Source organism: Gorilla gorilla, chromosome 23, assembly GCF_029281585.2.
Source record: "Gorilla gorilla gorilla isolate KB3781 chromosome 23, NHGRI_mGorGor1-v2.1_pri, whole genome shotgun sequence".
Classification (NCBI taxonomy): Eukaryota; Metazoa; Chordata; class Mammalia; order Primates; family Hominidae; genus Gorilla; species Gorilla gorilla.
Genome location: NC_086018.1, coordinates 39,214,679 through 39,242,103, shown reverse-complemented (window position 1 = coordinate 39,242,103; position 27,425 = coordinate 39,214,679). Strand labels below are relative to the sequence as shown.

The window sequence follows — 27,425 nt, the reverse complement described above, 5'->3', positions numbered from 1 at the left end:
AGCTACAGTGCTCTTTCTAATAAACGCATGCTGGAAACAACCCAAATGTCCGTCACTAGAGGAATGGGTAAGCTAGTTGTGGTACGGTGTGGTACCAAGAAGGTAGGAATGGTCTGCCCAAGAACAAATACTTTAACATTGACATTGTTTAGACTTGTCAGCACATGATAATAAAAAGCAGAGACCAACTTTAAGTCAGTTCCATTGTGCCTCACTTCTCCACTGACAGCACACCCGCTTACTGCCTGCATCGTGGGCAGACTGCCTCCCGCCCCTGCCCCATGCCACTGTTGTCATATATTTATAGAATGGAAGGCTGGAATGCTGAATTAAAAAAAAAAATTAAAATAGATGAAGCCGGGTGCGGGCTTACACCTGTAATCCTAGGACTTAGGGAGGTTGAGGCGGGCGGATCACTTGAGGTCAGGAGTTTGTGACCTGCCTGGCCAATATGGTGAGACCCGTCTCTACTAAAAATACAAAAATTAGCTGGGTGTGGTGGCGGGTGCCTGTAATCCCAGCTACTCGGGAAGCTGAAGCAGAATTGCTTGAACCTGGGAGGCGGAGGTTGCAGTGAGCCGAGATCACGCCACTGTACTCCAGCCTGGGCAACAAGAGCTAGACTCTGTCTCAAAAAATAAAAATAAAAAGATGATTCTCACTAACATAATATTGAGTGGAAAACGCCAGACACAGCCAGGTGCAGTGGCTCATGCCTGTAATCCTAACGCTTTGGGAGGCCGAGGTGGGAGGATCACTTGTGCCCCAGAGTTCAAGACCAGCCTGGACAACATAGCAAGACCCCAACTCTACAACAAATTTTAAAACTAGCTGGAGGTGGCGGTGCATATCTGGAGGTCCCAGCTGCTTGGGAGGCTGGTATGTCAAGGCGGCAGTGAGCCATGATCACACTTCACTCACACCTGGGCAACAGTGAGACCCTGTCTCAAAAAAAGGACGAAAGAGCACACTGAAGTTCCATTGATTGGAATTTGCCAAGCAAAAAAAGCACAAAGCAGATGTCTGTGTGGCATGGCACTATTTCTTTTTTTAAAATGTTACTGCAGGGCTGGGTGTGGTGACTCACGCCTGTAATCCCAGCACTTTGGGAGATCAAGGCGGGCAGATCACTTGAGGTCAGGAGTTCGGGACCGGCCTGGCCAACATGGCGAAACCCTGTCTCTACTAAAAATGCAAAAATTAACCAGATGTGGTGGTACACATCTGTCATCCCAGCTACTTGGGAAGCTGAGGCAGGAGAATCGCTTGAACCAGGGAAGTGGAGGTTGCAGTGAGCTCCAGCCTGGGCGATAAAGTGAGACTGTCTCTCAAAAAACAAAAAACTCCTGCAGTCTAGGAAAAGTACACACAGATATTCATTGTTTTACATATATAAATATATATACACACATATACATTTATATTTTTATTATATAAAATATACACACACATAAGTGTATACACACATACATATATATATATATATATATATTTTTTTTTTTTTTTTTTTTTTTTTTTTGAGATAGTTTCACTCTGTTGCCCAGGCTAGAGTGCAGTGGCGCCATCTCGGCTCACGCGTTCATGCCATTTGCCTGCCTCAGCCTCCCAAGTAGCTGGGACTACAGGCGCCTGCCACCACACCCGGCTAATTTTTTGTATTTTTAGTAGAGATAGGGTTTCACTGTGTTAGCCGTGATGGTCTTGATCTCGACCTCGTGATCCACCCGCCTCCGCCTCCCAAAGTGCTGGGATTACAGGCATGAGCCACTGTGCCTGACCCCTGTTTCCAATTAAAGGAACAAACAATAGAAGATGCAATTCCATCAGAAACAGGAATCTGAAAAATCAAGATATGTAAACATTGGCCATGGTCTGGATGTATTATTTAAAAAACAAATACGAGCTTGGGAAGATGTGTATTTGGATATTCTTTGCAATATTGTTTGTAAATAGCAAAAAATTGGAGGTAGCCAATGTCCAAGATGAATGGCTAAGTCAATGTGATACATTTACACAATGGAATACTATACCACAGAATAATGAGATTCGGAAGAGTCAATTTGGATAACTCCCAGTAATCTGAGGTTAAGTGAAAAAAATGAGTGTCTAGAATCCTGTGTGTCCAGCATTAAACTATTTATGTCAATGCGTAAGCACAAACGGAAGGAAAGGGTCACCTGTTCTGAAGGACCCACTGTGTGCCAGGTGCGGGCCTGAACCCCCACTGTGACCTCAGAGCTACTTATTAATGGGATGTGTTTTTCAGAGACTAGGAAGCAGCCTCTGGGAGGGCAGCCCACATGGCAGGAGGGAGCCCAGGACTGCTGACTCCCGGGCCAGCTGCTGGTGCCCCCTCCCTGTCGGGCTGGCCCAAGGATTCAGGCCAGGGCCTCCATCCTGGGCTGGGGCAGGCAGGAGGCCCTGTAACTCCAGCCGCTGCTCCCGCCCGCCGCCCGCCCCTCCTTCACCTCAGCCTGGGGAAGCCTGGCTTGCCTGGTCTGCCGACAATGCCTCCCATTCAGCCCTGTCCCAGCTGCCGGGCCTGCGGGCCGTGGAGGGGGGCTCCTGCCAGGCGGGAACAGCCTGTCCCTGCGCTGCGCCTCCAGGCTGGACCAGCAGTTCCAGGCGGCATGGAGGGGTGAGTCTTTGGGCCCGATGGTGCCAGGGGGGATTCAGAGCAGCTCAGCGGCCTCAGGTAAGTCTCTGCCCCTCTCTGGGCCTCTCAGAGGCTGGCGGGCAGGGGCTCTGGGGACTTTCTGGGGTTCTCCAGGAAGGGGGTCTCCCAAGGTGGGCTCTGAGACACGTGGCAATGTGGCCACTGCCAGGAAGTGGTCCTCTGGGGCTTGTCTGAGAGCCCAGCAGTGGTCCCTGCATTATGAATGCTTCTCGCTTCAGCGATCTGTCCCCATGGGTCCCCTCCCTGGCCTGCCCTGAGGCACAGCCCTCACCACAGGCTCTGGAGAAGCCACCAACTCCAACACAGGGGCTGGAGCCTGGGACCCAAAGGAGACTCCAAAACAGACGATAGTCCAGTGAGCAGCGAGGGGGAGGCTCCTGGGGGCCGGGGAACAGCCCAGCAATGGGGGAGAGGCCATGCCTGACACAGGCTGAGAACAGAGGGGCCAGCTGGGCAGGGGCGGTGATCCTATCATCCTAGCACTTTGGGAGGCCAAGGTGGGACAATCACTTGAGGCCAGGAGTTCAAGACCAGCCCGGGCAACATAGCGAGACCCTGTCTCTACCAGAAGTAATTAAAAAATTAGCCAGGCGTGGTGGTGTGTGCCTGTAGTCCCAGCTACTCAAGAGGCTGAGGTGAGAGGATCACTTTAGCCCAGGAGGTGAAGGCTGCAGTGAGCCATAGTCATTCCACTGCACTCCAGACTCCAGCCTGGGCAACAGAGCAAGGCTTGTCTCTATTTAAACAAACAAACAAAAAAAGACTGAAGGACCCGGACTGGATGCCTCCCTCCCTTCTGGTGGGTACCATTATGCTCCTGCCACCTGGGAGCTGGCATCGTATCAGTCTGAGGACAGGCTGCTTCTGAGGCTACCCTGGACCAGAGCCTCACCACAGCCTGAGAACATGCTGTGAACTGGAGTCATTCTCACAGTCAGCAAGTCCTCACTGAGCCATTGGGCAGAGAGGCAAAGGGACTCACCAGGTCACTTTTCTGAGCCTCGGTTTCCTCCCATGTAAAACAGGACTAATCATAGGACCTCCACTGCGTGGGGGGTGGGGGACAGGGAGGCTCAGGGTGATTGGCACTTTCCTGGGCCCAAAGGAGGAGGCTCTGAGGGGTTTTCGGGGCAGGAGCTGCACCATGGCTGGGACTAAGTGAGGGACAGCATATGGCCTCAGCCCTTGTGCACAACAGACTCTCCCTCCCTGTCCCAGGCCCCGGAGCTCCACCCATGTCTCCTTGGTGCTGCCACTTCTTGTACTTCTGCTGCTGGCCCCGGCTAGGCAGGCCGCCGCCCAGCGCTGCCCACAGGCCTGCATCTGTGACAACTCCAGGCGACACGTTGCCTGCCGGCACCAGAACCTCACTGAGGTGCCAGACGCCATCCCTGAGGTCAGCAGGGCAGGAGCACGGGCACAGAGTGGCAGTGGGGCAAGGTGGGGACCCAGAGGGAGGAGCCTGGGCTGGGCACCAGTTGATCTGCCACCACCTGCCCGGGAGACCTTGGCAAATTACTTCTCTTTGAGCCTCAGTTTACACATCTGTAAAATGGGAATAATAAAAACCAGTAACAGGGAGATGATCTATGTAAAATCCTTACTGTGTGAATGGAATAAGTAGGTGACCCATAGATGGATACTGAATTCACTGCAGACCCTGTGGTGGAGAGGCGGGCTGTGGCAGGGTGAGGTGTGGTCTCTGCTCTGCAGAGTCATCAGCTAGTGGAGGAGAGCGAGCGAGGAGGCAGGGACAGCACAGTGTGAAAAGTGCCACAGTGGGTGATGCCCAGGGCACTGCAGAGGAAGGCTTCCTGGAGGAGGTGTCAGGGGTTGGATGAAGAGAAATATGGGAAAGGTGACAGGAGAAAAGAGTGTTCCGGGGAAGAAGCAGCACTTGCAAAGGCGGGGTCCCTGCCTGGCTCAGCCCCACTTTCCCCTCGCTGTCCCCAGCTGACCCAGCGGCTGGACCTGCAGGGCAATTTGCTGAAGGTGATCCCCGCAGCCGCCTTCCAGGGCGTGCCTCACCTCACACACCTGGACCTGCGCCACTGCCAGGTGGAGCTGGTGGCCGAGGGCGCCTTCCGTGGCCTGGGCCGCCTGCTCCTGCTCAACCTGGCCTCCAACCACCTGCGTGAGCTGCCCCAGGAGGCGCTGGACGGGCTGGGCTCGTTGCGGCGGCTGGAGCTGGAGGGGAACGCACTGGAGGAGCTGCGGCCGGGGACGTTCGGGGCACTGGGTGCGCTGGCCACCCTAAACCTGGCCCACAACGCCCTGGTTTACTTGCCCGCCATGGCCTTCCAGGGGCTACTGCGCGTCCGCTGGCTGCGGCTGTCGCACAACGCGCTCAGCGTGCTGGCCCCCGAGGCCCTGGCTGGCCTGCCCGCCCTGAGACGGCTCAGCCTACACCACAACGAGCTCCAGGCTCTGCCCGGGCCTGTCTTGTCCCAGGCCCGCGGCCTGGCCCGTCTGGAGCTGGGCCACAACCCGCTCACCTACGCGGGCGAGGAGGACGGGCTGGCGCTGCCCGGCCTGCGGGAGCTGCTGCTGGACGGCGGGGCCCTGCAGGCCCTGGGTCCCAGGGCCTTCGCGCACTGTCCGCGCCTGCACACCCTCGACCTCCGCGGGAACCAGCTAGACACCCTGCCCCCGCTGCAGGGCCCGGGCCAGCTGCGCCGGCTGCGGCTGCAGGGGAATCCGCTCTGGTGCGGCTGCCAGGCGCGGCCCCTACTCGAGTGGCTGGCGCGGGCGCGCGTGCGCTCGGACGGCGCGTGCCAGGGGCCGCGGCGCCTGCGGGGCGAGGCTCTGGACGCCCTGCGGCCCTGGGACCTGCGCTGCCCTGGGGACGCGGCGCAGGAAGAGGAAGAGCTGGAAGAGCGGGCTGTGGCCGGGCCCCGCGCCCCTCCGCGCGGCCCTCCGCGCGGCCCCGGGGAGGAGCGGGCAGTCGCGCCTTGCCCTCGCGCCTGCGTGTGCGTCCCCGAGTCCCGGCACAGCAGCTGCGAGGGCTGCGGCCTGCAGGCGGTGCCCCGCGGCTTCCCCAACGACACCCAGCTCCTGGACCTGAGGCGGAACCACTTCCCCTCGGTGCCCCGAGCGGCCTTCCCCGGCCTGGGCCACCTGGTGTCGCTGCACCTGCAGCACTGCGGCATCGCAGAGCTGGAAGCGGGCGCCCTGGCCGGGCTGGGCCGCCTGATCTACCTGTACCTCTCCGACAACCAGCTCGCAGGCCTCAGCACTGCTGCCCTTGAAGGGGCCCCCCGCCTCGGCTACCTGTACCTAGAGCGCAACCGTTTCCTGCAGGTGCCAGGGGCTGCCCTGCGCGCCCTGCCCAGCCTCTTCTCCCTGCACCTGCAGGACAACGCTGTGGACCGCCTGGCACCTGGGGACCTGGGGGGAACACGGGCCTTGCGCTGGGTCTACCTGAGTGGAAACCGCATCACCGAAGTGTCCCTTGGGGCGCTGGGCCCAGCTCGGGAGCTGGAGAAGCTGCACCTGGACAGGAATCAGCTGCGAGAGGTGCCCACTGGGGCCTTGGAGGGGCTGCCTGCCCTCCTGGAGCTGCAGCTCTCGGGCAACCCACTCAGGGCCTTGCGTGACGGAGCCTTCCAGCCTGTGGGCAGGTCGCTGCAGCACCTCTTCCTGAACAGCAGTGGCCTGGAGCAGGTGGGCACTGGGCAGCTGGCGGGGTTGGTGCAGGAGGCGGCACAAGGCCACAGGCAGCGTGCATTCGCTCAACAAGCATTTGCCAGCCCCTTGGTGCCAGGTCTCAGGCTGGGCACGGGGACCCTGAGATAAACCAGGACTGCCTCTACCGGTGTGAGTGACAGTCCAGGCAGAACCCAGGCCACACACGGTGCCTGCACAGGACGGGATTGCTGGAGCATAGAGGAGGGAGGAATTTGGGACCATGGGGTCATCTCCTGTTTGTACATATTGAGAGCCCCCAAGAGGTTTTGCCATTATTGGGTGGTGGGGTGGACCATGAACTGGGCATCTGGGTGACTTGGACGGAGCAAGTGTTTTGACATCAGACCAGCCTGGGCTTTGACCCAGCGCTGCACTTCTGGCCGGACCATCTTGGGCTCTCCGGCTTCTCTTCTGCTGAGGGAAGATGGGGCTCCCTTCCAGACTTGGGGGTGGGACAGCTCTGCCAGGAGCTCACACTGGGGCCTGGCAACTCCTTGCAGATTTGTCCTGGGGCCTTTTCAGGCCTGGGGCCCGGGCTCCAGAGCCTGTACCTGCAGAAGAACCAGCTTCGGGCCCTGCCTGCCCTGCCCAGTCTCAGCCAGCTGGAGCTCATCGACCTCAGCAGCAATCCCTTCCACTGTGACTGCCAGCTGCTTCCGCTGCACAGGTGGGCACCCCCACCTAGACCTCCAGCCAAAGACCACCCAGCCACTCTCAGTCAAGCCCCTGTCATCTCCCCAGGCACACCATGTCCATGCCCATCCGAGCAGCTTGTGGGGAGGGGCGGGTCCTGTGAGAGCCAGGCATGTATAAGCCCTTTCCAGGGTCAGTTACCCTTCCTGGGGATGTTGAGGGTGGACTTCTCTGAGCCTTGATTTCATCATCCATAAAGTGGGCATGGTATCTGCTCTGCCTAGTGGGCTGGGACCTAATAGGTAGGCGAGACCACTTTACATAATTACATAAGAAAGTCACAAGAGGTCGGGGATGGTGGCTCGCGCCTATAATCCCAGCACTTTGGGAGGCCAATGCAGGCTGATCACCTGAGGTCAGGAGTTTGAGAGTAGCCTGGCCAACATGGTGAAACTCTGCCTCTACTAAAAATACAAAAATTAGCTGGGCATGGTAGTGGGTACCTGTAATTCCAGCTACTTGGGAGGCTGAGGCAGGAGAATTGCTTGAACCTGGGAGGCAGAGGTTGCTGTGAGCTGAGATCGCGCCACTTCACTCCAGGCTGGGCGACAGAGTGAGACTCCATCTCAGAAAAAAAGAAAAAGTCACAAGAAGCCTGGAGTCCTGCAGACCTGGGCTCCAGTCCTGGCTCTGCTATTTTACCAACTAACTCTGCAAGCCGCATAACCTTTCCTGCCCATCTGTAAAAAGGGGGGATGTAGTATCTAACCTCATGATGGTTGTTGTAAGAATGAAATTAGCATACATAAGTTGATTTGAACAGTGTCTGCTACGTTGTAAGCCCTCTAACTGTTTATTATTACTATTATTATCCCTTTTTTACAAAGAAGGGATCAGAGGCTTGAAGTGGCTTGTAGGTCACATAATTGGTGAGCCGCCAAGATTCTCAGCAGAGCCTGCTGTCACCTATAGGCTCCACCGCTCCCAAATTCCTGGTGGCCTCCTTGACCTCCTCAGGAAAGCTGGCAAATGCTTGTTGAGCGAATGCATGCTGCCTGTGGCCTTGTGCTGCCTTCTGCACCAACCCTGCCCCACACCCAGTGCCCACCTGCTCCAGGCCACTGGAGCAGAATCAGCACAGCTAGCTCCCCAGCTCTCTCTTCTCTGCAGGTGGCTTACTGGGCTGAACCTGCGGGTGGGGGCCACCTGCGCCACCCCTCCCAATGCACGTGGCCAGAGGGTGAAGGCTGCAGCTGCTGTCTTTGAAGCCTGCCCAGGCTGGGCTGCCAGAAAGGCCAAGCGGACACCAGCCTCCAGGCCCAGTGCCAGGAGAACCCCCATCAAAGGAAGACAGCGTGGAGCAGATAAGGTTGGCCATGGGGCAGGAGGGGTGAGGCCTTGGTGGGTGGTGGGCCAGGTTCCAAAGTCCCCAGGAAGCAGGAGCCTGACTTGGCTTGGTCCTGATTCATGTGGTTCCAGAGCTGGGCAATGACCCAGTTGCGTCAGTTCAATAATGTCCATCCGAGGCCGGGCGCGGTGGCTTACGCCTGTAATCCCAGCACTTCAGGAGGCCGAGGTGGACGGATCACGAGGTCAAGAGGTCAAGACCATCCTGGCCAACGTGGTGAAACCCCATCTCTACTAAAAAATACAAAAACTTTGGCCGGGTGCGTTGGCTCACGCCTGTAATCCCAGCACTTTGGGAGGCCGAGGCGTGCAGATCACGAGGTGCGGAGATCGAGACAATCCTGGCTAACACGGTGAAACCCTGTCTCTACTAAAAATACAAAAAAATTATCCGGGCGTGGTGGCGGGCGCTTGTAGTCTCAGCTACTTGGGAGGCTGAGGCAGGAGAATGGCGTGAGCCCAGGAGGTGGACCTTGCAGTGAGCGGAGATCTCGCCACTGCACTCCAGCCTGGGCGACAGAGCAAGACTCAAAAACACTCTGTCTCAAAAAAAAAAAAAATTAGCTGGGCGTGGTGGCGGGTGCCTGTAATCCCAACTACTTGGGAGGCTGAGGCAGGAGAATCGCTTGAACCCGGGAGGCAGAGGTTGCAGTGAGCAGAGATCACGCCACTGCACTCCAGCCTGGCGACAGAGTGAGACTCCATCTCAATAATAATAATAATGTCCATCCTCCCGTTCTTCCCTCCTCCCTGCCCCCACCTCTGGGCTAGACCCAGGGTGGGTTTGCAAGGAGTGACCATTTGCTCTTGCTGTGGGACAGTGGCCTTTCTTATAAGCCACAGTGTGCTGGTCCAGATGTATCCCTAAAATCGGTCCTGCTGTTTCTATATTTGCTGGATCACTGTTGACTCAACCATGTCCCAGCCTGACCTAAGGGGTCTCCCTCATCCCAGGATCCCAGGGATGGGGAGAGTGGAAGTGCAGGTGCATCATTGGCTCTGCCTCCCGCCACCTGCTAGCCATAGGTTGGGCCCCACTTGATAGTACATTCACCATCCTGACATATCTAGTCCCAGCTTGACCCCTCAGTTGTAGCAAACTCACAGCATATCAGAGAAGGGTGCACAAGATACAGGCACCCCCGTATGTAGGAACCACTGCCTGTAAGGCCATGGAGGTGTCCAAAAGGGAGAGGCAGTTCTTCCAGGGAAAGTGAGAATAGACTGGGGCCTGGGAAGGTGGGGAGAGGGCTCTATCTCCCCTGGACCTGCATTTTGAACATCTGGGATTCCTGGGGCCATTAGTTGGTGTTTGTATTCGTCCCCTAGGACTGCCACAACAAAATGCTAGGAGCTGGGTGGCTTAGAACAGCAGAGCTTCTGCAGGCTAGGGGTCAGCCGCTGAGGTGTTAGCAGGGGCGTGCTCTCTGGAACCGGTAGTGGAAGGGTCCCCCTTGCCTCTTCCAGCTTCTGGTGGTCCCAGGTGCTCCCTGATCTGTGGCAGCATAATCTCCATCTCTGTCCCCACCTTCACATGATGTTGTGTATCATCATCTTCCCTCTATAATCTGTCTCTGCCCAAATTCCGCCCCCCCCTTTTTTTTTCTGAGACGGAGTTTTACTCTTGTTGCCCAGGCTGGAGTGCAATGGCACAGTCTCGGCTCACTGCACCCTCTGCCTCCTGGGTTCAAGCGACTCTCCTGCCTCAGCCTCCCAAGTAGCTGAGATTACAGGTGTGTGCCACCACGCATGGCTAACTTTTGTATTTTTAGTAGAGAAGGGGTTTTACCATGTTGGTCAGGCTGGTCTCGAACTCCTGACCTCAGGTGATCCACCTGCCTCAGCCTCCCAAAGTGCTGGGATTACAGGTGTGAGCCACTGCGCCCAGCCAAATTTCCCCTTTTTATAAATATAACGGCCTATTAGATTAGGGCCCAACCTAATGATGTCATTTTAACTTCATTACTTCTGTAAGGAATCTATTTCCAAGTAAGGTCATACTCTGAGGTACTGGGGTTAGGGATCCAGCCTTTTGGGATGGGCACGAGTCAGTCTATAAAGTGTTCCTAATTTCTGGCTGGGAGCCAGGAAGGAACTCCTGAAAAGACCCCAAGCTGAAGGTAAGCAAGTTCTGCCTCAGAAGCCAGACCCGGAACTATCGTTGATGACAGCAATACTAATCTCAGTTGGCAGTCACGTGCACGACTGGGAAATGGCAGCAGTGCTTTCTCCCTGCATCAGCCCCAGGAGGCTCATATAGAAGCCGAGCTGGGTTCAGGAGTGGAAGCTCTGATGAGTCCACTTTCAGGTCAGGGCTTTAGTTAAAAGGGAAAGACACCCCAGGTCCCCACCCCTACACACAGTATGGTGGCTTTGGAATCAGGACGTCTCAGGCCATTTGACCTAGCCCTCCCTTCTGACATGCAGATACTCCTTTCAGTATTGTGGGTTATTTTGATGAAAATAGCAGTTTCCTCCCAGGAATTCAAGGCAGAGGGCTCTTATCTTGAGGCTCAGGAACTGGCATTGTTCCCGGCTGGAGATGCTCGCCTGCTGAAGGCACGAGGATGGATGTCTGCCAGTCTCCCTTGATGCCCGTGTCTAGTTTGGTGTCTGGCACCCAGAAGATGCTCGGGAAGGCTGAATGACTGACTCACTACTAGGTCATCTGGCAGACAAACCTGGGTTCAACCCCACTGCCATCCTTAACAGGTGTAAATTTCTTTTTTTTTTTTGAGACAGAGTCTCGCTCTGTTGCCCAGGCTGGAGTGCAGTGGTGCGATCTCGGCTCATTGCCACCTCCGCCCCCCAGGTTCAAGTGATTCTCCTGCCTCAGCCTCCCGAGTAGCTGGGATTACAGGTGACTGCCACCACGCCCGGCTAATTTTTTGTATTTTTAGTAGAGATGGGGTTTCATCGTGTTAGCCAGGATGGTCTCGATCTCCTGACCTTGTGATCCGCCCGCCTTGGCCTCCCAAAGTGCTGGGATTACAGGCGTGAGCCACCGCGCCCGGCAACAGGTGTAAATTTAAGCAGCCAAATGACTAAACTATACTGAGGCTTCTTTTTTCCCATCAGTACTGCACAGGGTTACTGTGAAGGTGAAATGAGCCATTTAGATACCTATTTAACCTGGCACCTGGGTAGGGGCTCTTGGTACTATGGAGTTCCCTTGCATCCCTTTCCCTGCAGCAGAGGGGCTAGACTGGGTGGCCATAAAGGACAAGGGAGGCAGGGCAGGTTCCTGAAGGGTCTGGATTTGGTCTCACCTGTACCAGGAGCCCCTGTGGGTCCTCAGGCAGAAGCAGGGATGAGGGGTTTGCAAATGCCTCCCTGCCAGCAGCCCCACTGCTCAGACTCCAAGAACTTGAGTTCCCTCCAGGGGCAAACTGAGGCACAAGGTTACTGCATGGATTGAGCAAAAATTCCCAAGAGATCAATACTTCTATCTCCAACAAATCAAGTTGACCTCTAGGCACCAGCAACACGTGGTCATGCACACATTCCCATTTCACACACATACAAGCCACCTTTATGCCAGCCTACGCCAGGCGCTACGCACAGGCGGACACAGGCTCCATCTCTGGGGAACTCACAGTCTTTGGGGAGAATGGCACAACCGTAAAGAACGACAGCATGTGGCTAAGACAGGGAACTCGAGCTGATGACAGGCGACATTTCTTTACGGCCTTGCACACTCGTGTCTTGACTCACGTGGCCTTCATAATCGATACCACGAGGTGGGGGGGTGGGGTCAGAACACAGTCTGCAAGGAATAGAGATCTAACAAACGGGACTCAAGCAAGTAGGGGATTTAATTTCTCATACACAAAGTCTGGGGAGCCCAGTGAGGTTGCAATGGCAGCTAGATGTGTCCTCCAGCTCTGTCATCCTTGTCTTGAGGGTTCTGTGTTCACGGCCCCTCCAGGCATGGTTTCTTCATTTAGGTAGGAACAAAAGGCCTAAAGAACATGCAAGCCCAGCTCTCCAGAGGCTCCAGTCGGAACTGGACCCTTTAACTACAAAGGAATCTTGGATGAATTATTTTTAGCGGGGCTTCAGGAGCAGGTAGCAGAGCCAAAGTGCACACTCAGGCCATCTTCCTCCCAATGTCCTCCCCGGGGGCATTTCCTTTAGGAAATGGGAGTCAGTCCTCACAAACACAGAAAGCAGCTCAAGGCCACCACACAGGTCGCCAAAATCCACATCCTGGTCACTGCTTCTTAGCTGCCGAGACAAGCTGGGTCCCCAACATCCCTGGGGAGCTAGGAGGAGCAGAGGACCAACACATGAGGCTGAGAGGCATTCTGCTTGGTGAATTTTTGAGGCAGAGGCTGCCCCCACCACACAACTCACTGTCAGGGGACCTTATCCTGCTCAGAGAGCTGCTCTAGAACTTAATTTACATGACTCATTCAGGCAGACAGAGTTCACTGTCTTGTGTTCCACAGTGTGACAGTGGTGGCCCCATCCCTGGCAACTGAGGGCCGTGGCAGGTCGGGGGGAGGCCATCTTAAGGAAGAGCAGGCAGCTAGCGTTCCAGCTTTGGGAACTCTGGCTGGAGAAGGTGGTTCACAGACGAGTTCCGGGGCCTCAGGCAGCCCGTCATATAGGCCTTTCCACAGGGGAGGGCAGAGGCAACAGGCGGGTCCCAGGAGACCCCAGCAGGTCCTCCACCGTCCAGCCTTCACAGCACCGGGCAGAATTTACACACAGAGGATCAGTCTCCAAGCCAAAGTCAGGTGGAGGCATGGTGGTGGTGGTAGAGAAACTCTGGGCTGGCTTCCAGCTAGAAGCCAGGCTGGAGGCAGGAAGGCTCAGTCGTCTGTTTCCTGCTTGATGTTCTCGACGGAGACAGGGAGCTCTGGACTTGAAGCCTTGTCGGGCGAGGCCACGTCTAGATGCTCTTCCTTCACACGCACAGCAATGACTGAAGAGGGAGGGGAGGCGGGTGGGTGGGCGAGTAAATAACTCTGGGACGGGTGGGGGCGGAGGAGCTGGGAAAGGGACCTGGCTCCCTACAGATGGGGGCCTAGGATGCACCTTCACCCTCCAGCTTCCCTTCTGGGAGGGCAGTGGCAGCAGCAAAGGGCCAAGGCCCCAAGCCAGGCAGGCTATGCCAGCGACACTGCCACGTGCCAATCTGTCACCACCCTGCCAAGCACTAGAGGTGTAGGGGTAGAGATGGAGGAGGAGGAGGAGGGGCCGGGGCCGGGCTAGAGGGGTACACAGCTCCATTCACAGTTGGGGGCGTGTCTGGGAAACACCCTGGGTCCAATGGTACAGGACTGCTTGGTGCCCAGAAAATGCCGAAGAAACCTGACTCTACTCTTCTGTGCCCAGGTGGGGAAGGAGAAGGGTCGTCTCTGAGCACGGAGCAGGCTGGTCCTGCCTTGACCCAGCCCGGTGGCTCTTACTCTCGCCAGGAACGGGCTCCGACGAGGAGATCTTCCTGGCACCCTGAGGGTCGTCCTCCAGCAGGGGCTTCTTGGACCCCTGTCTGAGGGGTCGCGTCTTGGTGGGCGGGATTCTTTTCCCTTTGAATAAAAATGGATTCAAACCCAGCATTAGGGTTGTATTTAGGTAAGGTTTTATGGGATAGGTCTCACCCAGTGGTCAGGCAGCGTGGCAGAGGGAAAAGTGCCAGTTTGGGGACAGAAAGCCTGGACTCCAACTCTGACAACACATCTTATTGGCTGTGTGCCCTGAGCTCAGATTCTCTCCAATGGGAAGTAATACCACCACCTCCCTCAAACCAAGCCCCAGGCAGTCGTGGTTGTAACTGCTTTTTAAAATCTTTTTTTAAATAAAAAGATTTTTTGAAGAGGGTCTTACTCTGTCACCCAGGTTGGAGTACAGTGGGATGATCACAGTTCACTGCAGCCTTGACCTCCCAGGCTCAGGTGATCCTCCTACCTTAGCCTCCTGAGTAGCTAGGACTACAGGCCTGTGCCACCATACCCAGCTAATTAAAAATTTTTTTTAAATTAGGGGTCTCGCTATGTTGCCCAGGCTGGTCTCAAACTCCTGGGCTCAAGAGATCCTCCCACCTCAGCCTCTCAAAGTGCTGGGATCACAGGTGTGAACCATCACACTCGGCCCCCGTTTTTGATTGTTGATTTCTTCCCACAACATGCACCATTCCCGGTCCTACCGTTTGAATGGTACAGAGCCTCTGCCTGCTGGATAAATGCCACACCCTCACTCAATTTTTTTTTTTTTTTGAGACAGAGTCTTGCTCTGTCGCCTAGGCTGGAGTGCAGTGGTACAATCTCAGCTCACTGCAACCTCCACTTCCCTGGTTCAAGCGATTCTCCTGCCTCAGCCTCCCAAGTAGCTGAGACTACAGGCATGTGCCCCTGTGCCCGGCTAATTTTTGTATTTTTAGTAGAGACACGGTTTCACCATGTTGGTCAGGCTGGTCTCGAACTCCTGACCTTGGGATCCACCCACCTCGGCCTCCCAAAGTGATGGGATTACAATTTTTTTTTTTTTTTTTTTTTTGTGCGATGGAGTTTCCCTCTTCCGCCCAGGCTGGAGTGAAGTGGAGCGATCTGGACTCACTGCCACCTCCGGCCCCCCAGGTTCAAGTGATTCTCCTGCCTCAGCCTCCCAAGTAGCTGGGATTACAGGCGCCTGCCACCACACCTGGCTAATTTTTGTATTTTTAGTAGAGACGGGGTTTCACCATGTTGGTCAGGCTGGTCTTGGAACTTCTGACCTCATGATTCACCCACCTCAGCCTCCCAAAGTGCTAGGATTACAGGCGTGAGCCACCGCGCCTGGCCGCCTCACTCAATCTTAACCCTTCCCAAGGGACCTTGTTTCTGTTTCAGAATATCCTCTTCCCCACATGGTACCACACTGTGGAGCCCACCTCGCTGTCATAGGCCTGCAGCTCTGAAGGATGGCTTTGCCCCCTCCTGCTCTGCCCCTCAAGTGGAACCCAAGCTGGGCTCAGAATCTGTAGAGTGAGGCCCCACCAAGGGAAACGACACCCACGGCCCAAGAGCCAGGTGGAGTCCTGCCACTCAGCTGCCTGCCTTTGCTCCCACCCTCTCCCACCCTCAAAGAGGTCTCGAGGTAAGAATGACAGCCTTGGAGAGACAGCTTCTATTTCTTTCTGTGGCTTTTCCTTTAGAACCTAGCAGCTGTGGCTTGCCCAGGCCAGGCTGTTTTTTTCTGAACATGGGGCATCAGGGATGGGATCCCCCAACCTCAATCTCTTACCTCTTTTCCTCAGCACCCTGACCATGGCCAGAGACTGAACACTCCCTATTTATGGTCTGGGTCCCCAGAGACAGGGTGAAAGGCCCGTAGGCCAAAGGGCAAGGGAAAAGAGACAGGACAGCAGGAACATGAAGAGAGCTACGTCAGTAGGACAGCACCTGGGAACCAGTGCCTGGGGGCTGACCCCCGCCTACTCCCAGGGATGCAGGCCCACTGCTCCCGGGCCCACACCAGCCTGGCTGCACCGGTGCAGCACTTACTTTTCTTCCCAAACTGTTTCTTTTTCTTCTTTGTGGCCTCTTTGGCCTTCAGCGGTGTGGCCGGTTCTGTTGTTGAAAGACAAGGGTGAAAGAGATGAGAAGAGGGTCCCTGGGAGGACACAGGGCACAGACGCATCCTGAGACCCCATCCACCCTCCCACACGGGACACCCCAAGACAGGAAGCCAAAGCTAGGCAATGAGGAGAGGGCGGGGCTGGAGGAGGGGCCGGAGAACAGCTGTCCCTTCTTCCCACCCTTGTCACCAGGGCTGCTCAGAGGGACCTGGGTAGTTTACCTGGGTGCACAAGGGCACGAACATATGACAGAGTGGGCAAGATGAAGGAAGGAGCTCTGCAGGCCAGAGGGAAAGGGAGACAGAGAAGTCAGGAGCAGGGGCTGGGTGACGGGGCTCACTCTCTACTTAGAGTGGTCCATGAGACATCTCCATCTCATGCCAAAGAACGCAGATGGGCACAGGGGCGGGGGAAGAAGGAAAAAAGAAGAGGAAAGAAAGTCAGAGCCTCTTAGGGCCACGAGAGCCCACACCTGCGGCCACAGGAGGCTGGAGCTGGTAGCCGGTGAGCTCACACCAGCCGACGGGGTAGATGTCTGGGGACTCGCAGTCCACCCACTGGTCGTACTCGCTGTCCCAGCCGTCAAAGTGGATGCTTAGGAGCCGATGCACCACTCGTTTCACCGTGGCCACACAGATGAGCCGGGGCTCCATCAGGTCCACGGCCTCCAGCTTCATGCCCACCTTGAAGCCATGGTTTGGGCAATCCTGGGGCAGAAAAAGGAGGCAGTGGCCAAGCCAGTCAGCTCCCTACCCCAGCAGGCTTGCCCGGGCCCGGAGGCACTTGAAGAACTGGCAGGGAGGGGCGGGGACTGGAATGGCTGCTGGGGAAGCTTCCTCTAGACAATAACCCACTGCACCTCTCCCAGTACCGCCCTCCATGGAAGAGGGACTGGAGTGCCCAGGCCATAGCTGGGGACTTCCCCCTGAAAGTGGCTGATGTCAGCAGTAGAGATTCGAGAGAAAGAGTAGGAACTGCCACCACTGAGAGCAGCAGGCAGGGCCTGTCCTGAGGCCACCGCAGGCCCCTTGCTCCACTTCAGTTTCCTCACCATGTTAAAGAGTCTCGATGGAGCGGCTTTCGACTTGGTCTTCTCCAAGTAGTTCTCCCAGTTGAAGGTCTGTGCCTCATAACCTGGAGGAGCAGAAAGCTCAGATGCAGAGGGAGAGGGGGAAGCAGGAAGTGGGCAGGGGGAAAGGACACATGGCTGAAGAAGCTCTGCAGCTTGGTCAGGACCCAGCATGGAGTCTCCCCAGCAGCCTTCTTCTCATCCCCTCCGGGTAGTACCTGCTCTAGCACCACAGTCCTGTTGTATAGGTTGTTCACTGACCAATGGGATAAGTGGGAGCTCTGTTCATCAACCATACACTGGCCATGGGGGTAGGGTCAGCCCAGCAGTTAAGGGCTGGTGGTGGGCTCTGTCACCTTTCCCATACACCCTGAAATGCTACACTTCTGGGGCCTGACTTGACCAGGAATCTGGGCTTGTGGCCACACCCTGCCCCTTCTGTTTTGTTTTGAAGACAGAGTCTTGCTCTGCCGCCCAGGCTGGAGTGCAATGGCATGATCTCGGCTCACTGTAACCTCCACCTCCTGGGTTCAAGCAATTCTCCTGCCTGAGACTCCCGAGTGGCTGGGATTATAGGCGCCTGTCACCATGCCTGGCTAATTTTTGTATTTTTAGTAGAGACGAGGTTTTGTCATGTTGGCCAGGCTGATCTCAAACTCCTGACCTCAGGTCATCCACCTGCCTCGGCCTCCCAAAGTGCTAGGATTATAGGCGGGAGCCATCGTGCCTGGACACCCTGCCTCTTCTGATGGCAAGGCCAGCACGTGGTGGCCTCTCTAGTCTTACCTTTTGGTGGTGTGAGCTCAATGTCATTCTTCTGACAGAAGGTGGCCGGGAAGATGGCGTGGGAAGAGGCATGGTAGCAGAACCAGTCCGAGCCATCTGTGGAGGGCCCCCCGTCCACACAGATCATCAGGTATCCATCCAGGAGAACCTGGGGGGTGGGGGGAGCAGGCAGACAGATCATATCATGAACTGCACCCCATCCTGGGTTGGTACCGCACCCCAATAGGGACACGAGGCAAATGGATCCAAATGGATCTAGGGCATGGCCCTCCTGGAGGACACCTGAGCCTCTCTGGGGCACACAGTACTTCTGTGATGCATACACGTGGGATTCTTTCTCTTCCCCACTAGACAGCAAACACCACGCCAGCAGGGGCCGCGTCCATCCTGTTGGACCGTGTTCTTGGGTGAGCACACACGCCTGGCATGGAGCGGATCCGCGGCGAGGACGAGTCAGCAGCCTCCTCCAGGAGGGCCAAGGAGGGGTGGGGGTGCTGCTCAGGATGAGGCGATGAGGTTTGGAGCAAGGTGACCCCAGCTGTGGCTCTTGCCTAGGCCAGTACTCAAAGGAGAGAGCACACAGCAAGAAGGCCCCAGTGAGGTGACAGGGAGGGGCCTACTCTGACACAGGACCAGGCTCAGGTGTTGAATAAGCACTCGTCCAGGGAGCCTTGGACCCTGACACGAAAGCAGATTCTGAGCAAGGGGCAGGCCAGGCCCCACTCACAAAAGTCAGGGACTCTGGGTGCACCCAGTGATGAGAGGCTGGGACACAGACCCCCTGACGGTGGCGAGTGGGGTTAGAGCTCTGGGCCACATGGGTCCCCCCCTCAGAAATCTGGAGGCTGGAGAGCCGGCCCCTGGCTCACCTTACAGACAGTTGCCACGCAGATGTTGCCCAGATTCAGGGGGTCAATGGCCTCCAGCTTCATCCCTTCCTCAAACCAACCGCCTTCTGTGTAGACTGCTCGTACCTTAAAGGAATGGGACAGCTGGGGACTCCCTGGGCAGGCCAGGAGGAAGGGTGAAGGAAGCAGGCCTCAGGAGGGAAAGGGATGGTCCCAGGGGAAGAGCCAGGTCCCTCAGGCCCGGAATGGACCCATGGCTGAGGGGAAAAGCGCCCAAGAGCTGAACCTCACCTTCTTGAAGAGGTAAGGAACGGCATCACAGTAGATCTTCCGGAAGGTGGGGTGATGGGCCATGTCACTTCGCCTCTCTTTGGAGGAGATGGATAGGGAATGAGGGAGAGAAGGGAGTTGGAGGCGGCTCCTGGGCCATCTCCACGCGCCTCCCCTGGGAATGTGGGGCTGCTCTGCACGTGTTCTCAGCTGTATCTCTGTATCTCAGGACCCCCCACCCCAGAGTAGCAGACAGAAAGGTTGAGTCCAGAAAACATCAAGAGCTCTCTGTAGGGACTCTTCAGCCCTCGAAACCCAGACTGCTCCCGCATTGACAGGGGAGAGGATCGGGGCTGGTAGCATCTGGGTTCAAATCTCGATTTTACCACTCACAAGTTGAGTGGAGTGACTTTTGTCAAGTTACTCAAGCTCTCTGGAGCTCAGTATCATCACTGCAGGGGGGCCGTGCCAACCTCCACCTGCTGACCTGCTGTGACGAGTAGGAAGGTGCTCCCACTCCGTCCCTGGGGAAGCACAGCATACAGTCCCTCTGGCCTGGGGCTCTGCTAACCTGACATCTTGATACCGTGGCCCACACGTCGTGACCAACCCACTGGGTGGATCAGGGGGCTCCACATGTGGCACCAGAAGTCGTCGTCACTGTCACCATCCTCATAGAGGAGCCGTAGGCGACCCCCGATTACTGTGTCCACCACAGCCATGCGAGTGCGTGACACCTGGGACTTGTCCACCACTTCCAGCCGCATGCCCTGCCTGAAGGGGTACTTCATGCTCTCCACCATCTGAAACGACGTCAGAACACAGGCCTGCTGTGGCTCAGGGCTCTTCCCACCCACCCTCCTGCTCTGGTGAGTGGAGGACAGGGAAGGTGTGGTGTTATCCCCCACACTCAGTCAGTCGGGAGGTGGCAGATGAGACTGCCTGCGCTGCCAGGCTCACCTTGGCCCTGACTCCCTAGGAGGACACAGAGGGAGGCAACAGCTCTCCCTAGGAGGACACAGAGGGAAGGCACATGGCTTGCAGTGGGCACGCCACTTCTTGCCACCAAAACGCCAATGAGTTGATGCAAATCACAAAACACACTTTAGACTAAGGAAAAGTGACCCAGAGGTCACACCTGCCCAGAGTTACACAGACTCATTTGTGCCAGAGCTGGGCCTGGAAGCTAGTGTGCAGCCTGTGCTCTTCATGGGCTCTGCACTCTGATCCCCAGGCACCCTTCCCTCCCCGCCACCTCCCAGCCCTCTGCCTGTGGCACATACAAGACTCATGTCCAGAGAACTGAGTCTTCCTGTGTCCCTTTCTGACCCTGATGGGCTGCAGCTCTGCAGTGCTTTCACAGTGCCTTGGTAGCAACTGACCTAATGAGGGATGGTGACCAAGATGCCCTCGAGCTGCTCTACAGAGAGCCATGGTGCTGGGGTACAGAGGAGGAGGTTCTTTTTGTTCACTGTGACTTCAGTGCTGTCCTGCCTGGGGCAGGGAACAGGTAGGGTGTAGGGCTTTTCCAGCCCCAGGGCACTGCTGGGTCAGGAAGAACCAGCCTAGACTAGACTAAGCAGTGCTATTTCCAAACACACCAGGAAGGAAAGAGTCTCAGAGATCACAAAGCAGCCAACAGGCAAAGCTGACACAGGGGTCCTAAACCAGACAGACCCTGTGGCCCAGCTCAAGGGCTTGGGATACGTCCTGACACCAATTGCCTGTCCCACATCCGGTATCCCAGCAGCTCACTCAGGAGAGTGAGAGAAAACACAGGGTAAGGCCTGGCTCGGGGCCCCTCTGGGCTGCCTTCCCTGCCACGTTCTCTTCCTCTACAGCCAACACAGTGCAGCCCACAATCCAACGCCATTTTTGTTAGTTTTTGTTTTTTTTTGAAATGGAGTCTCCTTGCTCTGTGGCCCAGACTGAAGTGCAGTGGCACCATCTCAGCTCACTGCAACTTCGGCCTCCTGGTTTCAAGCGATTCTCTCACCTCAGCCTCCTGAGTTAGCTGGGATTACAGGCGCGTGCCACCACACCCAGCTAATTTTTGTATTTCTAGTACAGACAGGGTTTCATCATGTTGGCCAGGCTAGTCTGGAACTCCTGCCCTCAGGTGATCTTCTGACCTCGGCCTCCCAAAGTGCTGGGATTACAGGAGTAAGCCACTGTGCCTAGCCTAGCTAATGTTTTTTTTTTTTTGAAGAGACGAAGTCTCACAGTGTTGCCCAAGCTGGTTTCAGACTTCTGGCCTCAAGTGATCCTCTTGCCTTGGCCTCCCAAAGTGCTGAGACACTGAGACAGGTACGAGTCACTTTTACCATGTATATATGTGACTTTTTAATTTTTACTAAATCATTTCTTAAAATTAAATGCCACACAGATGATTCTGTGCCACACAGGAGTCCTACACCAGACAGAATCAGACAGCCCAGAGGCGCCCCAGGCCGGGCCTTACCCTGTGCTGTGCCAGGCACATCCCTGGCTCAGAACCGAGGCTATATTACAATTACTTGTGTGCATGGCTTTTGTTTCCTCTGCCAGACTAGAGATTTCTGGATGGCAGGGTCTGTATTCTTTGTATTCCCACAGTGCCTTGTAAACAAGTATGTAAGGCTGGGCATGGTGGCTCATGCCTATAATCCCAGCACTTTGGGAGGCCGAGGCAGGTGGATCACTTGAGGTCAGGAGTTCGAGACCAGCCTGGCCAATATGGTGAAACCCCATCTCTACTAAAAATACAAAAATTAGACAGGCATGGTGGTGTGTGCGCACCTGTAATCCCAGCTACTCGGGAGGCTGAGGCAGAAGAATTGCTTGAACCCAGGAAGCGGAGGTTGCAATGAGCCAAGATTATGCCACTGCACTCCAGCCTGGGCAACAGAGCGAGACTCTGTCTCAAAAAGAAAAAAAAGGCTGGGCGCGGTGGCTCATGCCTGTAATCCCAGCACTTTGGGAGGCCAAGGCAGATGGATCACGAGGTCAGGAGATTGAGACCATCCTGGCTACCACGATGAAACTCCATCTCACTAAAAATACAAAAAAATGAGCTGGGCGTGGTGGTGGGCGCCTGTAGTCCCAGCTACTTGGGAGGCTGAGGCAGGAGAATGGCGTGAACCCAGGAGGCAGAGCTTGCAGGGAGCCGAGATCGCGCCACTGCACTCCAGCCTGGGGGACAGAGCGAGACTCCGTCTCCCAAAAAACAAAAAAGTATGTTAATAAAATCTACTGAGTGAACACTTCTGAAAAATTCTATGAGCAAAGGTAAGGTTCCGGAAGAGCAAAAGGCAGACAAAGCAGCATGACTGGAGCAGTAGGAGCAGAGTCTGGGTGGGGCAGTGGCCGACACCAGGCTAGAAAGGCAGATGGCAACCACGTAGCAGCAGCATTTGTCTCCAGCCTTGCAAAATGTGGAGCTGCTGAAGATCATCAGGCAAGGGGGTCTTAGGTAACATGCTCCAGTGAGTGGCATGGAGGATGCAGAAAAATGGAAGAGCGGAAGGAGGGACATCAGTTAAGGGCTCATTGCTGACCTTGATGTGGAAATCCACGGGAAGCGTCCTGGAGCCCACCAGCCGTTTCATGAGGTAGCCCTTCCAGTCGGTGAACTTGGCATGGATGGCTGTGGAGGCACCAGCAGAATCCTGGTTACACAGACTGACACCACCTCCACCGACAGGGGCGCTAGCACCGACCCAGAGTGGGGACCCCTCAGCAGTGGGGACTGAAAATAGCTGCCTCTTCAGGCCAGCAATGACTTCATCTGAGAACATCAGATTCCACAGGTGGATCTGCCCCCGGGCCTCTGGGATGGGGAGGGCAGGAAGCCAGGGGGCAAGTGGATTCTGTTCTAACAAGATAGAGGACTCCCATTCTACCTAACACAAGCAGAGGACTCTCCCTCTACCAGGGGCCCTACAGGAACAAGAGAGGAAATGTTCTCATCAACTCACTCCGTGGGGGCACTAGGATCTTGCTGTTTATGGCACACCAGCCAATGGGGTGGACATCCACTGTGCCCAGGTTGCACCAGAAGTCATGGCTGGCGTCATTTTCAAAGCCTTCATACCGAAGCAGCACCCGATACCCTGAAAGGAAAGGAAAGGGCACCTGTGAGGGAGGGTGAGCTGGGGAAGGTATGTTCTTTCTGTTTTTTTTTTTTTTTTTTCTGAGACGAAGTCTTGCTCTGTCGCCCAGGCTGGAGTGCAGTGGCGCCATCTCAGCTCACTGCAAGCTCCACCTCCCGAGTAGCTGGAACTACAGGCGCCTGCCACCACGCCCGGCTGATATTTTTTTTTGTATTTTAAATAGAGACGGGGTTTCACCGTGTTAGCCAGGATGGTCTCGATCTCCCGACCTCGTGATCTGCCCTCCTCGGCCTCCCAAAGTGCTGGGATTACAGGCGTGAGCCACCGGGCCTAGCTTGGGGAAGTTATGTTCTTAAGCCTTCTCTTTTCTCTAGCCTAAGCTGGACTTCTGGCACCTATACTTCCAGGCAAGTGGATTCCTGTTGTCCACAACAGTCCTAGCCAAACAAATTCATGCTCCTAGTTCGGAAAGCATTATGGAATGGTGCTGAGAGTTAATTCTCTATAACCTGATCATCCCTGGAATGAATTTTACTTTTTAAATTTTTTCATTTTTTGTAGAGACAGTATCTCACTATGTTGCCCCGTCTGGTCTCGAACTCCTGAGCTCAAACAATCCTCCTGCCTCTGCCTCCAAAGTGCTGGGATTAGAGGTGTGAGCCATGAAACCTGGCCCTGGAACAAACTTTAAAAATTGGGGTTTCCAGCCAGGCACGGTGGCTCACGCCTGTAATCCCAGCACTTTGGGATGCAGAGGATCACCTGAGGTCAGGAGTTTGAGACCAGCCTGGCCAAGATGGTGAAACCCCATCTCTATTAAAAATACAAACATTAGCCGTGTGTGGTGGCCAGGTGGCCTGTAGTCCCAGCTATTCGGGAGGCTGAGGCAGGAGAATCGCTTGAACCCAAGAGGCGGAGGTTGCAGTGAGCCGAGATCGTGCCACCGTACTCCAGCCTGGGTGACAGAGCAAGACACCATCTAAAAAAAACGAAATAACAAAAACAAACAAAAAAATTTGGGGTTTCCAAGCCTGCCAAGCTCTGTGTTCCCTTCTCCGGTAGAAGAATCCTTAGAAGTGGGGCAGAAATTCCAGTGGGTGGGATTTTTGTTTTATGAAGCCAACTCCTGCCTACAACACTGTTCACCCATCTAGAGATGTCACTCTGCAGACACATCCCTGGCCCTGCCCTGGCCAAACACTCACCTGCTGTCTGGATGACAGAGGCGATCCAGTACACCCGGCTGGGGAGCACAGCATCACTGTTGAGCACCTCCACCTTCATCCCTTTCATCACATCCTCCCACTGGTCATAGAGTGGGACCTGTGTGGCGATGAGAGTGTACCGAGAGAGTGAGCTAACTGTGCTAGCAGGGGAGACAGACTGCCTCACGGCCTCAGTCAAGTCCTCGTTTGCACCTCAACTTTTCACATCACCCACTGTGTGCAGAACCAGCCACTAGAGATAAAGAGATGAGGTCTCCCGTCCTTGAAGAGCTAATCCGGGAGTAGAGGTGGAGGTGGTGGGATGCAGGGTGATGGCTAGAGACCCAGAGTCAGACAGAACCGAGTCCTAAAATCTTTATAGGACTGGTTTCTTACTGTATCATTTTGGGCTCATGATGCCTTGGTGAGCCTCGATCCCTTCGTCCCTGTGCCAGCCCGAGCAATGGCGGGGCGCTGATATTAGCACAAATATACTTTCCTTCAATCATCATGCAAACCTGGGCTGTGGGCATTATGACCCCCTCGTTTACACACAGCCATCCACCTGCAAGTTTACTCTCTACCTCCCCTCCTACTGAAATGCTCCAGGGGGCCAGGCATGGTGGCTCACACCTGTAATCCCAGCACTTTGGGAGGCCGAGACGGGCGGATCACCTGAGGTTGGGAGTTCGAGACCAGCCTGACCAACATGGAGAATCCATGTCTCTACTAAAAATACAAAATTAGCCGGGCGTGGTGGTGGCACATGCCTGTAATCCCAGCTACTCCGGAGGCTGAAGCAGGAGAATTGCTTGAACCTGGGAGGGGGAGGCTGCTGTGAGCCGAGATAGTGCCATTGCACTCCAGCTCTGGGCAACAAGAGTGAAACTCCCATCTCAAAAAAAATAAATAAAATAAAATAAAGTGCCCCAGGACAGCACTGGACTGTTTCAGTTGCCTTCCCAGTACCTAATCCTCACTTTCCTGCCAATGGTACTTTTGATTCTCCTTTGAGAGAATCACTTTTTTTAGAGTCTTGCTCCGTCACCCAGGCTGGAGTGCAGTGGCGCAATCTCAGCTCATTACAACCTCCGCCTCTCAGGTTCAAGGGATTCTCCTGTCTCGGCCTCCCAAGTAGCTGGGATTACAGGTGCCCGCCACCACTTCCAGCTAATTTTTGTATTTTTAGTAGAGATGGGGTTTCACCATGTTGGCCAGGCTGGTCTCGAACTCCTCACCTCAGGTGATCCGCCCGCCTCGGCCTCCCCAAGTGCTGGGATTACAGGGGTAAGCCACTGCGCCTGGCCAAATTCACCTTTTTTATTCTCAGCCCTGGCTTCAGCCAGTTGAGGTATCCCATTCCATCTCCCTGGTCACTTGAGTTTAGTTCATCACAGAACCCGGACACAGTTGCGCTAGCCCAGGCACCCAGGGGCAGGCTTTTTACAAAGCAAATTGGATTATATGTGTTAGACACAAGTATGATGCAACTCCCTGGGAATGAAAATGCTGAAACTATTAGAGAATTCAGGGCAAAAAAGAGGCTCCCCCTCCAGCAGGAAGGAGGTGCACCTTCATTAGCCATTCAGAGACAAGAGGAGTGAGTTAGCTGAGTCAAGAAGCAGCTGTCATTGTTCAGGGCACTCCCCAGAGTTCAGTGGCAGTTCTGAAAGGAGGAGAGGAAGTGGCTTACTCTGGGTAAAAGACTCCCTACTTCCTCAAGACTAAAGAGGCCTCCTCCTGGATTTCCTGGAGCTTAGGGACGTGGTGTGAAGACAAAACAAGAGTGCTGTTGTGGGCTCTGCTCTCCCGGCCTGCAGGCTCCACACATCACAGCTGCTGGATATTCGGTTCTTGCGCTCAAGCCCCGCCCCCAAGGGCCTTGCCCTTCGTTCTGGCTTTTACATGATCCGCATCGAGGAGCCTTTTACAGAAGTGGCTCCAGGAGCATCCACATCTGCCTCTCGGGGCCCACGGGGCCCAGGCCAGCTACAGAAGCACCCTGCTTTCCATGGGAAAATGCTGCAAATGGGGGAGAAAGGAGAGAAGGGTTTCAGACTGCAAAGACCCTTCGACATCAGCTAGCACCAAGTTCCATTATGTAAATAAACTGAAGGGCTTCAGACCGGGAGTGAAGCCAAGCAGGTGATAGAAGTGTTTGTAGGAGGATTTTTTTTGACATAAACATGAAATGGAGCGAGTGGTAACGCCATCCGTCTCCTGCCCAGACCTCCCCACTGTCACTGTCCAGCCTGAAGCCGCCCTGGTGAAGCAGGTGGAGGAGCAGCTCCATGCCCGGCTCCCCGGCCTCCCTCCCTCAGCTCCAGGGCACTCACGTGCTTGAAACAGCTGACGGGAGCAGCCTTGTAACTGTGATCCTTCAGGAACTTCCCCCAGTCGAAGCCCAAGACCAGAGCTGCAGAGCAGAGAGAGGACAAGTCAGACTAGGAGCCTGCGCAGCAGCCACTCCAGGAGCCTGGACCCCAAGGGCCCTGTGGGACCTGCAGAGGTAGGTCCCCCACCTCCAGCAGCCCCTCTCACAGCGCTGCCCACGACACCCTCCTTCACTCCCATACCTGCTCCACCAGTGGCCATGAGGGACCACTGTTGAGGACTGAATTGAAAGGTGGCAAGACTCTCAGGAGCAGAGGAACATTCAAAGGGAAATTTCTCGCCCTTCTTCCCCCAAAGAGGAAAACTGAACTATCCCTGGGCTTAAATTCCTCCCTACGCCCTCAACCTGATTGGCCACAGCCAATCTAAATGTGGGGGAGGGGGTGCGCACACACCAGGGCCCCTCCAACTGAGCTCCGGCCTGCTGAGCTCAATTTCAGTTAGAAACTCAGAACAATGATAGCAGAGTTGCTTTATGCATACATTTAACTTGCTTAGCAATTGCTACACACTCAGAAAAACAGAGAGGCTCCTTTCCTTATCCCACCACCCCTCTCCAAACCTGCCTTCAAACCATATCTGGGCCTTCGTTGCCCCAGGGAAACAGAAACCACAGGGATAAAAGCAAAGAGAAACAAAAACAGCCAATTCTTGGCTTTTGAATTATCATGGGTAGGAGTCCTGGTAATTTAAGGGTGTTTGAAGGGATTTTTCTGGGTAATTTCCACAATACCCAACAGGTGAGGAAGATGCAATCCGCGGTGACCCTGACTTAGGGCACTTTCTACCTGGCC

At 55.3% G+C, this 27,425-nt stretch overlaps 2 protein-coding genes across 4 annotated transcripts in view; one reads left to right on the top strand and one right to left on the bottom strand.

The window, feature by feature from the left end:
• The first annotated feature begins 1,508 nt into the window (after positions 1-1,508).
• CHADL (chondroadherin like) lies at positions 1,509-13,968 on the top strand. Its single transcript, XM_004063530.5, has 6 exons — positions 1,509-2,638; positions 3,896-4,073; positions 4,631-6,340; positions 6,865-7,031; positions 8,168-8,366; positions 13,748-13,968. The coding sequence occupies exons 1-6, from the start codon at positions 2,301-2,303 to the stop codon at positions 13,772-13,774; spliced, it is 2,619 nt and encodes an 872-aa protein (XP_004063578.3). The 5' UTR covers positions 1,509-2,300; the 3' UTR covers positions 13,775-13,968.
• The window catches only part of L3MBTL2 (L3MBTL histone methyl-lysine binding protein 2), a 30,235-nt gene continuing 15,011 nt past the window's right edge, over positions 12,202-27,425 (bottom strand). For 2 of the 3 annotated variants that reach the window (XM_031005508.2, XM_055374735.2), the window contains 13 exons: positions 26,574-26,653; positions 24,238-24,355; positions 22,898-23,032; positions 22,478-22,566; positions 19,513-19,744; positions 18,963-19,039; positions 18,693-18,797; positions 17,824-17,971; positions 17,020-17,102; positions 16,441-16,675; positions 15,895-15,960; positions 13,822-13,941; positions 12,202-13,334 (listed from right to left, as the gene is read on the bottom strand). In XM_031005508.2, the coding sequence (XP_030861368.1) occupies positions 13,222-13,334; positions 13,822-13,941; positions 15,895-15,960; positions 16,441-16,675; positions 17,020-17,102; positions 17,824-17,971; positions 18,693-18,797; positions 18,963-19,039; positions 19,513-19,744; positions 22,478-22,566; positions 22,898-23,032; positions 24,238-24,355; positions 26,574-26,653 (1,601 nt within the window). In that variant the 3' untranslated portion in view covers positions 12,202-13,221. Of the gene's footprint in view, positions 13,335-13,821; positions 13,942-15,894; positions 15,961-16,189; positions 16,246-16,440; positions 16,676-17,019; positions 17,103-17,823; positions 17,972-18,692; positions 18,798-18,962; positions 19,040-19,512; positions 19,745-22,477; positions 22,567-22,897; positions 23,033-24,237; positions 24,356-26,573; positions 26,654-27,425 lie in introns of those variants that run through there. The other variant, XM_031005510.3, reaches the window with a different exon arrangement.

Bases quoted from the DNA above. Each gene is read 5' to 3' on its own strand.
- CHADL (XM_004063530.5), top strand. From the start codon at position 2,301: ATGGCAGGAGGGAGCCCAGGACTGCTGACTCCCGGGCCAGCTGCTGGT. The intron at 6,341-6,864 runs GTGGGCACTGGG...AACTCCTTGCAG, and splicing joins ACAGCAGTGGCCTGGAGCAG to ATTTGTCCTGGGGCCTTTTC. The intron at 7,032-8,167 runs GTGGGCACCCCC...TCTTCTCTGCAG, and splicing joins CAGCTGCTTCCGCTGCACAG to GTGGCTTACTGGGCTGAACC.